The 12,674-nt window shown below is 40.3% G+C and overlaps 1 protein-coding gene across 4 annotated transcripts in view; it reads left to right on the top strand.

Annotated features, from left to right (window-relative positions):
- TRPS1 (transcriptional repressor GATA binding 1) overlaps window positions 1–12,674 on the top strand; it is a 269,671-nt gene that overhangs the window by 75,429 nt on the left and 181,568 nt on the right. For all 4 annotated transcript variants that reach the window (XM_032765749.2, XM_032765747.2, XM_075063196.1 and 1 more), the window contains one exon: window positions 8,269–8,875. In XM_032765749.2, the coding sequence (XP_032621640.1) occupies window positions 8,269–8,875 (607 nt within the window). The remainder of the gene's footprint in view (window positions 1–8,268; window positions 8,876–12,674) is intronic.

Genomic DNA, 12,674 nt, shown 5'->3' with positions numbered 1-12,674 from the left:
CTTGAGGAAGGTCCTTAGTGTCCTGTTGACTTTGTATAGCGCCAGACATTCACAGATCCACGTGTGCGGCATTGAGTCGTAGGCTTCCTGTAGTCAATCCAGGCTGTGCTCAGATTGGTCTGTCTAGACCTTGAGTCTTGGGCGACTGCTCTATCTATGAGCAACTGGTGTTTTGAGCCTCTGGTGTTGTTCCCAATGCCCTTCTGAGCTGTGCTCATGTACTGGCCCATATGGTCCTGTAGCTTGGCGGCTATGATGCCTGATAGGACTTTCCATGTTGTGGGGAGGCAGGTTATTGGCCGGTTTGGCCGGTTCTGTTCCCTTGCAGGGGTCTTTCATGATCAGCACTGTCCTTCCTTGTGTTAGCCAGTTTGGGTGGGAGCCTGCTGCTAGCAGCTGGTTCATCTGTGCTGCTAGGCGTTCATGCACTGCTGTTAGTTTCTTTAGCCAGTAGGTGTGGATCATGTCTGGTCCAGGTGCTGTCCAGCTCTTCATGTTCTTGACCCGCTGCTGGATGTCTTCTTCTACTGTGATGGTGACTGGTTTCTGTTCTGGGAGATTGCTGTGCTCTGTTCTCAGGTCCTGCAGCCACTTTGCACTGGTGTGTTATGAGTCTTCTCTTTCTCCATATGTTCTTCCAGTACTGTTCAGTTTCTGCTGCTGGTGGCTCTGCTGTTATTGTGTTGTTGCACTGCAGTTGGGAGTACACCTTGGATGGTTCTTTGGAGAACAGGGCATTTACTTTTTTGGCCTCTGCTTCTCTAGTGTATCTCCTTAGCCTGGTAGCCAGTGCTGTGAGCCTTTGTTTAGCAGTCTCTAGGGCTTCAGATGGAGTCAGGCCTTGTATTTTTTCAGTAGCCGAGTCTTATCTTAATCTCTACACCCTTCTGTAGTTCCACCAGCTGACTAACTTCTCTCCGAGTCGCCTTGATCTTATCCTCCAACCTCATTTTCCAGGTGGGTACATACTGTTGTTCTTCTTGATCGTGTAGCCAAGCATCTCCAGGATTACAGAGGCTGTAGCGTATACCAGTTCATTGGTTTGAGTTATGGTGGTAGTAGGATTGTCATGAGGGCTCTATTGGCATCTTCTAACATACTATCTGATGGTACTTCTCCACTGAGCCTTGGTAATCGGTCTCGAGGATTGACTGTAGCTAGTTTCTCCATGATCTTATGCCTCATATCAGCTGCTGTGCTCTGCAATGGAGGGGGTGGCAGTGAGTTTCAGCTTCAGGTGTGGGCTGCACATCCACTTGTTCTTCCAGTCTTCTTGAGTCTGGGATGTAATGTGGAGTTGGTCTATCTCAAGCTGTGAGAGCAGCTTCCTCTTTACTATGTTGAAGCGTTGGGTAACTAGCTGTTTCTCAGTAAGTGTGGATGTAGGTCTTTTGTCCATCCATAGTCCCCTCATACGTTTCATATATCCCCTCTCATTAGGTCTACTGTTGTAGTAGCATTCCATCAATTCCAGGTTCTCTTGTCTCGTCCATGAATGGTTTGTTCCAGTAGCCCACTTATCGTCAGATTGTCCTGGTTCCTCAACATCTGGCGCGGACCTTGTTAATCCGGGCGACGTCCGAGCCGGCATGACTCTCCTAGTTCGTGTCACTCTCATATTTGAGGTAGGCAGGTGAAGCGTTAGGGGGGTCTCAGACCAAAGGTATACCTAGCCCAGTATCCTGTCTTCTGACAGTGGCCAGTGCCAGGTGCCCCAGAGGGAATGAACAGAATAGGAATCATCAAGTGTTCCATTCCCTGTCGCTCATTCCCAGCTTCTGGCAAACAGAGACTAGGGACACCATTCCTGCCTATCCTGGCTAATAGCCATTGATGTACCTATCCTTCATGAATTTATCTAGTTCTTTTTTGAACTTTGTTATGGTCTTGGCCTTCACAACATCCTCTGGCAAGGAGTTCCAGAGGTTGACTGTGCGTTGTGTGAAGAAATACTTCCTTTTATTTGTTTTAAACCTGCTGCCTATTAATTTCATTTGGTGACCCCTAGTTCTTGCTTTATGAGAAGTAGTAAACAACGCTTATCTACTTTCTCCACACCAGTCATGATTTTATAGACCTCAATCATATCTCCCCTTAGCCATGTTTTTCCCAGTCTTATTAATCTCTTGTCATAAATAATGTGATAGTTACTCTCAGTTCCACCACTGTGAGGGAAAAATGCTGCAGAATTCGCTGCTGGCAATTTATATACTAAGAAGCTGAATGGATCCCAACTACAAATACATAATTATGCATTGTATGGGCAGAAATGGTATTTTTCAGTTCCTATATTAAATTTTATCATTGGCAAATACTGAATACCATGGGTCTGCTTAGGTCCTGCCTTTATGGTTGAGTCCATGAACTCCCTTGTGTGTGCATCTTCAGTGACTTTCAAGAATCGCAGGTATATACTATGCGTCCGATTTTTTTCTGCATCTTTCTGGCTGTACGTCTGTAATATCGTTTTTGTCTGTTTACTTAAATATTATTTTTGTGTCATTATCCTCCAATACTATCCATCTGCAGTGCAGGCCTTGGCAGCCCTTCATTACTGACAACATTAGAATTTGCAAGAATAATTAGCTTTTCATGTTGTCTCCCTACAGAAATATATACTTAAGTTTAACACGGCTCAGTTTTTCCTTCACATGTAATTTGTAGGCTGTTCAGTTGAATTCAAAGTAAATGAATCACATTGCACATCAGTGTAGTTGTGTCTAAACCTGCCTAAAATGTGCTTACATAAACAGATCTTCAAATGGCTAATTGTCCTACATTTTCTATTGTTTGCAGTGTTCAAGCCATGTTGGTCCCAGGATATTAGAAGGGAAAAGATAGGTGAGGTAATCTTTTATTGGACCAACTTCTGTTGGTGAAAGAGCTGTGTAGTTTGAAAACTTGTCTCTTTAACCAATAGAAGTTGGTCCAATAAAAGATATTACCTCACCGACCTTGTCTCACTACACTTTCTACTAATTTAACTATTACTCACACCCCATTGTACCCCTGAAGAATCAGGAGATATTCTTTACATTTCATTGAGAGCTTCAGTTATGCAGTATACACCATAGGTGTGTGTTACTATAACAGATTAAACAATTTCCGCATGGGTAATACGTAGTCAGATATCTTTGGATGAAAAAGTTCTTTACTATAGAAATTATAGTAGGTAAGGAAATTATATCTCCCCTTCCTCCCGCAAAAAAAAATTGTCATCATTTTTGTCTGGTTTTTGTTGAAAGATCAAAAATCTGAAACCAAACTTATTTTGATTTTTGGCAACTTTTAATAACCTTCAGAGTTCAGTTGCCAAAAGGTGTGTGGGGGGGGGAAATCATTTTTCTGTTTGTTTTTTTTTCCTGAAAATCAATTTTATTTTTTTGGTGAATATTTCCATTTAATGGAAAGGTTATTTTCTCGTCAAATGTTTTAACTGAAAATTTTTGGCAAGCTCCAGTAGAAATGTCAGGTAACATGATGAAAAATGGTCCAAACCTCTCTAGAAAAAGGGTAAGATAAAGATCTGTAATATTCATTTTTTTAAAAAAAGGACACAACACTTACCACTCAGAATGCCTTATGGTCTTTTGTAATGAGGGCAGAATCATGTTTTCCAATAAACAGAACTAATCTGTTGATAATGTAAGTGACAATTTTATTTGGTTTTCATTCAGAAGGAGTCAAAAACTTTTTACAAGATACATGTAAAAAAAAAACTGATTTTCAAAAAGGTAAGCGTGCAATTGAGTAAAACCAAGCTAAATGCATGTATGTAATTAGCACAACTGCATGTATAAATTGGTTCTTTGCATATGTGAATAGATAGTGAGAATCATAAGTGGTTGTTTTTCCATAGAAAAACCTGATCTGTGCATGTAGTTTATGGCAGTTGCCCGTAGAGATTGGGTACACAATTGCACATGTAGCTGTACATCCGACTTTAAATATTAGACCCGAAGTAAGTAGGAAGAGTCACTTCATGCATTATTGAAATGCAGCTGCCCTTGAGGTCAAATTCATCAACTGTCTAACCATGCACAATAACACTACACAGTGCTTTGGGAGAAGAAATGAAGAATAGTGCATAAAGCAGACAGCACAGGTTGTGGCTGAGGGCACAGGGACTTTCAGGCCCTTATATCTCATTGGATCCAGAGGGATATGTCGGGGGTTCTGGGACAAGGGATTGCCTCTCCTGCTTCACATGGGCAGTAGCAGCCAAGAGAAGGGTCTTATGGCAATCCCTAGATTTGGGGGTTTTTTCCACAAAACAGCCATCACCTGCTGCAGCTGAAGTGTGTGTGGCGGGGGGTCAGAGTAAAACAGGGCCATCCAGCTCTTTTATCAGACCCTAGAGGGACCTGGTGTTGGCCCTGCCTTTCACCTGGGGAACAGCAGCAGCAGCTGGGAGGAGCCCTTCCACCCTTCTGATACCTCAATTCACTCAGCTCTGGAACTTGGACTGTAGGTATATATATTTTTTCTTGTTTGCTTTGCTTTCAGTGGTTGCTGCTTCTCCTTCATCCTGCTCCTCTTCCACTCAGGCTTACTTTCTGGCCTTCACATCCTCCTACTTCCCTCCCTCAGTTTCCCTTCTCCCTTTACTTACTCCCCCTCTTACTTAAAAAGTCTCTTCTTCCCTCCCCTTCAACTCCAAGTATAACCCTCACATCTAAAAACAAACAAACAAAATCCCTCTTAAACCCAGCTTTTTGTAATATAAATAAAAGGGATAATGTGTTAACAAGAAATAAATAAAATCTGAAACATACAGAAACCATGGTAGTCACATGACATTTGCCTGCCGTCACCTTAGCACCTTTCCTCTGTATGGTGCCATTTTTCCCTACCCTTCAGCTATGGGTTTTTTGTGGCTTTTTATACTGCAAACTCTGCAGCACAGTCACTTGTCACTGTCTTTGTAGTGCTCCTCGTTGCCAGTGACCTTAGGATGCTACTGCAATACAAATAAATAGGAAAATAGTTGGTTGCAGCATGTAACAATTCGAATAGGATCTTGGTCAGAATATTTGACTCCTGTTCCTGTGAAAAGTGTCATGGAATATTTTAATGCCCACAAGTGTTCTGGACTTTAGATTTACAGCATAATAAGTTTAAAAAATGGCTTCAGTGCCTTCCTAATGCCACGGTAAGATCAACACTGGCTTGGGGCTTGATGGAAAAACTGCATTGAGTTGAATGGTTCAGGAACAAGACCTTAGAAGGAAGAGTAGTATTTGCATTTTCACTAACACCATTTTCTTCCACTCCTCAGTTTTCTTTGGAAGTCTCTCATCCTAATACTGATCAACCCTGACACAGTGGGCTGTATCTTATCTCATAAGATCACAGCCTGAGATGGTACAACCACCATCTAGTTGGTAGTGATAACTTTTGAAACACTAAATCAATTTATTATATAGTGTGCTACGCAAACTGGTTTTCTTTTAAACATTTTTGATTAGCTTTTTGGGGATCACTTCACAAACTTCCATGGACTTCGTCCATTATGAACAAATGGTAGATTTCAGTTCTGATTTAAAAACAAACGAACAAGTCAGCCCTTCAAGTTGCTTCCTGGATTGGTGCCAGGATAGGAAGAAAAGTCAGATGTCCTCATGTAGCTTTTTTGTGTTGGGCCAAATTTGTACTCCAACCCATAATGATTAAATTATTCACATTATTGCAGTTTTCAACACATGCTCAATTTTAGGTTGGTGTGTATAGAAAATTTAGTTTAAGATCTGTGGCCAAATCCTGGCTTGTCCAGTGTATTTACTAATATTTTACAAGTCTTAGGTATTGAGCTATCCAGTTGGGATCAGAGGTGTTTTTTTATGTAGATTAGAAAAGGATATGTTCTATAAGAGCCTATCTTTTTATTCTACTTGTCCGAAAAGGCCCCAATTTTTCCCACTGGGTGGTATTTGTATAAAAAGTTATACAGGCAAATTAAGAAATCCTCATGTAACTTTCTGAGGGTGGAAAAAATAACCCCTTTCTACAGAATTAAAAATCTACAAGCTTTCAGAGTAATAAAAGTGCATTTAAGCAGGCCTGTGCCTTAGTTATAATATATAGTTAAAATCCCTGGCTAGCTGCTGCTATGCTGTACATTTATTTGTTTCACTAGTATCATAATGGTGGTATATACAATCTGGATCAAAAATATTTAGCATGCACCTAATAAAGCCAAGTTAGCCAGGAAAGGATCAGCTGCCTGAAGGTGTGATATGTGTAGAAAGGAGCCAAGTTAGAAAAGGGGGTTAGCCATTCAAATGGCCAAGTTAAACAAAAGACACTTAGTGCTAAATTGCCTCCCAAAGGATTGATAAACTTTCAGACAGGGAGTAAATTGGTGTTGGGCCATTAATCCCAAATGGTGTCTTGTTTAACTTGGCTTTTTAGATAACTAACCCATGTCAAATTTGGCCTTCTCTGAAGATATTCCACCTTTATATGGCTAGCATTTCCCCCCCTAAATTGGCTTTTTTGTATCTGTTAAATGGTTTTGATCAGATAGCACTTTCTCTTTTTGGGCTGATTTCAATAAAAAGCTAGTTTAGAATAAGACAATACAGCCAGAACAGGATTTTAACCCACTGTTTTCTGGCTCCTTTGCCACTAGGCTATATACAGAATAATTTACTGAATTTTTTGGAGGGTGAAGGAACCCGTCTAGTTATCTAAGCTGAAAATAATAATACTGAAAAGATACAGAGAAAATATTACATACGCACTACAGATCTTGATACTTGAATACATACTCATATCTGTATGCATTGAAAATTTCATGAACATCAGATACTTTAAATAGCATATGGCTTATTTTGTCAAAAAATATTAATTTTTAAGTTTAGCCATTTATTTCTCCTACACTATCAGACTTAAAAAGGGATATTTTCTGTACTATTTCATCTATTCAGATGAACTAAACGCCAAATGCTATTCTTATTCAAGTTAATGGGAGTTTTGCCACTAACTTCATTGGGACCAGGATTTGGCCTTGAAATAATTAATTTTCAACAGTTGAAGTTGTCATGGCAGTAACAGATTTCCCATACAAGCTTTGTCCAGTGTTGATAATCAAGGGCTCATTTTTTTCTTACTTGGCTAGAATCACTACTGTGACTCTTAAGTGCATAGGGTGTGTATGTATGAGTGTATCTGTATGGAGAAGGAATTACAGATCTATATACATTTTGATGAAGAGCAGGGACTGTGTTTTACCCTGCGTTGGTACAGTGCCTAGCTCAATGGGACATCAATACTCACTGGAGACTCTGGCCGCTATTGTAGTATAAATAATAATAATTAATAAATGTTTCATAGTTAGCTCACAGAAAGTATTCTGTTACTGTGGGATATGCAGTAAACTGGTAACATGTTGTTCCAATATAGTGATGTATGCTTTACATGATTTACTAATATAGTACTTTGCATAGACTTATAATGAAAACAGGTATGTGCATTATTATTCCAACATATTCCACACCTTTTAGCAGACTGTAATGGAATTCACATATATTCTCTGCTTCCCTACTTGAAAGCCTCTCATATTTTACGAAAGTGCCGACACAATCAGCTGTCTTGTGTTTCCTTAAGAGCAGTCTCATTTCAAAACAGTTTTTAGAATTTCTGTAGAGAACAAATAAGAATTGTTTCTTGTTTCAAGAACTCTTATCCTTTGAAGTATCTCTAGCTGTAAGTTAACTAGAGCTCTCCTCCAAAGGTCCTCTGTATTGACTAAATGGATGTAAAATTGATGACAGGCGAAGGAATTTGTTAAAACAATTAAACAGAAATTCTTTAATACAGCACTATATTATACAAAGTGGCTTTTAATTAGGTGTCAGAAAGAAGTATGTCCCCTTGTGTTTCATTTTCTGTTGGAAAATGTCACAATGAAATAAATAGGAGGTGAAAAGTGTATTGATTCAAATCAAAAAGAAAAATCTGCAGTGAAATTATGTAGAGTTCAGAAAGACAGGACTGAGTTTGAATGAATAGTTAGAGGATCATTGATAACAAAAGCAACAAACCAATTTTTAGCATCTAGATTTATTTTGTGTTACCCAACATACAACAAAAATAAACCCACATTCTTTATTTAGAGCTACATGTACCAGATAATTTCACTTCAAGTTCTGGATTTGGAAGTATTCCATTCCAGACCTCCTAATATATTTTGTGAGAAAAATGCAGGTACAAGAAAGGGGATGGTGAGTGGACTCTGATATTAAAATTATCTTCATTTTCTTTCAGGAGAGTACATAACTGCTACAAATGCCGTCAGTGCAGCTTTACAGCTGTTGACACCCAGTCACTACTAGAGCACTTCAACACTGTGCATTGTCAGGAGATGGACATCAGTACAGCCAATGGGGAAGACAGTCATGGTATGTCTGCTATCAAGGAAGAGCCCAAAATTGACCTAAAGGTCTACAGTCTGATCAATCCAGACCCCAAAATGGGGGAGCCCATTTCTGACAGCATAGTGAAGAGGGAAAAGCTAGAAGATAAGGAAGTGCTCAAGGAGAAAGGTTGGACTGACAGCTCCAATGATGATCTTCGCAGTGTGACCTGGAGAGGGGGAACAGATATTTTGAGGGGAAGTCCATCATATACACAAACGAGCTTAGGCCTCCTGACCCCAGTGTCTGTTGGCCAAGAGCAGCCAAAGCCGTTAAGGGATAGTCCAAATGTAGAAGCTGCCCACCTTGCACGGCCTATTTATGGCTTGGCTGTTGAGACCAAGGGATTCCTGCAGGGGGTGCCAGCAGGAGGTGGAGAGAAATCTGGACCACTCACTCATCAGTATCCTGGATCAGGTGATAACAAATCAAAGGACGAATCCCAGTCCCTCTTACGGGTAGGAAACTTTCCTTTGTTACACTGAATGCATGCAAATCATGTTTACTTTCAGCTACTCCTTTCTTTAGTTTTGGAATGGTGCTTAATTTTCAAGGGCACTTCATTAAAATCAGTCTAAAGGATTCAAACTTTTAGAGATAAATTGGCAGGTAATAGTTCCCAAGTGTTTTTATAAAACATGTACCAGATGCAGTAGGAAGCAATCGTTTGTTTGTCTTTGCTATTAGCTCTGACTGAATTTTGGTTAATCATTCCTGCTGATTATGCAAGAATCTGATGCATTTGGCGAAGAAAGGTTTAGAACCCCAGAAGGCTGCACATCTGTTATATTAACACATCTAATCACCTCTGAAATTTTGAGATGGGGTAACAGCGCATACTGCAGCAAGATATCATAGTATTAAACAGCTAAAATGTGAAATCTGAGTCAAATATTAATAAAGAAATGTAACTGGGGAGGGAGAGTTAAAATGTGTAAACATGTTAACTTTGACATTTGTCTGGTTGGCTTGTCGAAGAAGAAGAAAAAAAGGAACTGAGGAAATGTCAAAAGAGAGAGTAATTCTGTATCTTAGTGTACATTCTCATCCTATCCTAAAAACAAAACTGAACTAGTTCTCTCTCTCTGAACAAATCACGCCTGTGCATACAAAGGGCTTCCCCTCACTCTTTACTGTATGTACTTTGCCCTGTGAAGGAAGTTTGACTTTCAGATAACTCACTAATTCTGAGGAGGAGGTTAGTGGCCCGGGGAAATAACTGTCTTTCTCTCTGAGTCAGCACTGGGTTTTCACTAGGTGCCATTTCCCATCTGAACTCCTAGAAAGTTGCAGCAGTTGCTTTCAGTTTGTATACAAAGGTGATTTTGAAACTCAGCTGGTATTGGGTATGGAAAGAATGATTAGCTGCTTTTCTTTATTCTGTCTGTAAGGACATTTAGAATCATAAATCCAGTACAATATGAATGTCAATATGTTAGAAGAGTAAAGAGAAGGCAAATGTATTTTTCAACAGTCTTCTATAATATATAAAAAATTGAGCTGTTTAAGTCAGTGGAGTCTAAAACTTGACAATTGTGCTAATTCTCAATAATTTATTTATAATTTAAAAGCTTCATGCATCTGAATGGAACCAAAGCGTTATATATTATATAAAGCTGTGAAATGTCACTGACATCATCTCTCAGCTTAATTATTTGAATGATGGGATGGAAGGCTTTCTGTGTGAAGATCTGAGTTTGGGACAATTGAGTGTGGGAGCTTCATATAGAGAACACAAGTTTCTTTTCTCCTCTGTTTATCGCTATTTTTTTTAAAAAAATCCTGATTAGAGGTGAAATTTACCCTGACACAAGAAACCACTAATATCCAACTTAAGCTCTATTTAATGAGATTTAGCCATGCATAGATCTTTTGTTGGCTATCTCAACAGGGACCACTTTTACCCTGGGAGGCTAGCCAGTTGAGACTAAATTTTATTTGTTTTTGCACAGGCTAAACCTCATTGTCTATTTACAAAAGAAAACAAAACAAAAATACCACAACAGGAATCTGGTAATGTGCTGCATTAGCGCTGTGAAGACCACTTATACTCCTCTGGCTGCACCTGAAACCTAAAAATAATACCACTTTAGTTCTTTTATTTACCAGATTTTTTTACCACTGGAGAAGGCAGAGGAGGAAAGATTATGCTGGCCAACTTTTATGGTTGGCTCAGCAGGAAATTCAAATATAAATATATATTTAAAGGTTCTTAACAGAAATATGCTAATGTGATTAGGTTTTCAAACCCATATTTTGGGTTTGAATGGATTGCTTTTCAGAGGTGCTGAATTCCTGCAGTTCCCATTGACTTCTAAAATCATTGTTCTCTGAACATGCAGTCTGCTTATTTAGGTGCATAATTATGGATTCAGTTGTTAGGTTTAATATCTGCTTTTTAAAATTTTATCCTACATCCCAATTTCTGCTTTACATAGTTTGTAAAATGATTGTGGTAAAAGGTTAGGCTTAGTCTGCACTGATTAGGGAAACTATGTTGGCACCTTACAGGGAAGAATTACCTTTAATACAGTTCTGGTTAATGCTAGTTGAACTCCACTGAACACGGAACCTAACTGAACGTGTCTTTCCCTCAACCCCCATATCTTTTTATTTTCATATTTCCATTTTTCTTCTGTGAAGGTTGGAGAGGGGGCGTATGTCAGCTAGCCTAAGACAGTCATCTTTTTACTCTAACATTATGTCAGTGGATTCCTGGAACATGCTGGACCGAGTTCATACACATCATAAGACATACCTATGTTTTGTAACTATTGAGGGAAGAAAGAAATCGTGAGACTTTAGCCTTCTTTTGGGAGTTCTCAGGGCGAATGAAATGTGAGGGTTTAGTGCTAATTCAGATTCAGAGCTGAATTGTGTCAGTGTGAAAAGAACCCCCAAAATTCCTGATTCAGTTCCGGGGTTTTGTTAAAGTCAAAAACAAAACTTTGACTTCTGTGGGGCTAGAATTTCACTCAAAGGCATCTTTGCTGCTGACATTCTGAAGGATTAGAATGTCAATTGATTCAAGCAGAAGAGTTCTTTAGATTAATTCTGCTGTCTCCTCTTCATTTCCAAAAATCTAGAGTGTTTCTAGTCACAGAGCCGGCTCTAGCAATTTTGCCGCCTGAAGCACAGCGACACCGTGGGGAGCGCTCTGCCGCTCGCCGGTCCCACGGTTCCGGTGGACCTCCCGCAGGCGTTTCGGTGGATGATCAGCTGGTCCCGCGGCTCCAGTGGACCTGCCGCAGGCGTTTCTGCAGAGGGTCCGATGGTCCTGCAGCTCCAGTGGAGCTGCCGCAGGCGTGTCTGTGGGAGGTCCACCGGAGCCGCGGGAGCAGCGGACCGTCCGCAGCCACGCTTGCGGGAGGTCCACCGGAGCCGCGGGAGCAGCGGACCGTCCGCAGCCACGCCTGCTGCAGTTCCACTGGAGCCGCCTGCCTTCCTCCCAGCAACCGGCAGAGCGCCCCCCACAGCGTGCCGCCCCAAGCACGCGCTTGGCGCGCTGTGGCCTGGAGCAGGCCCTATCTAGTCAACACTGATTGTACCCAGTGAATTAAAAAAAAAAAAAAAAAAGCTATTTATTGTTTGAACATATCTTACTTGATTGTCCTCTTAGGAAAAAGAACATGTAAGTCTGTAATGTGAAGCAATGATTTAGGTACTAAAAGCTGGTATGCCCCAACCAGTGCTTCCAGCTGGTACAAGTCTCTAAAGTTATATCAGTAGTTTGAATTCAAAGTTGTGTGTGCTGGGGCCACTTGTTGACAAAAAGGCAAAATGTACACTACTTCTATTCTGTTTAGATGACAGAGACTGTCATTTCATGTTTTTGAAAAACTGATATGAACAGAACACTTTTAATCTGGGGAGACCCAGCTGGAAGCACTGAATATGTAACGTGACCAAAGGGGAAAAATGGCATGTGTCTGATTGTGTGTCCCCCTCATTGGTTCACATTTGCTAAGAAAGCTTTGAAATGATTTTAACAGTTATAAGGATAGTTTTCACTTTCCATCTTTGGACTTTGCTTTTGAGACTGGGTTGGCAGTGCTAGTCACACTTTTTACAGATGAGGTAATTGAGTCGCTAAGAAGCTTAGAGACCAGCCCTGGGTCACATGGCAAATCAGTGGCAGAACCAGTATCAGAATTTTGTCCTTGTGACTCCCATTGCTCCCTCCTTCCCTATTCTATTTTGAGTGGTGTTACATGAAGTTTAAGTGGTCAAGAAATCTGGCTTATTTAATTGTTTTAA

The sequence above is a fragment of the Chelonoidis abingdonii genome, chromosome 2 (assembly GCF_003597395.2).
Source record: "Chelonoidis abingdonii isolate Lonesome George chromosome 2, CheloAbing_2.0, whole genome shotgun sequence".
In the NCBI taxonomy this organism is placed as follows: domain Eukaryota; kingdom Metazoa; phylum Chordata; order Testudines; family Testudinidae; genus Chelonoidis; species Chelonoidis abingdonii.
This window is presented reverse-complemented; position numbering and strand designations above follow the sequence as displayed.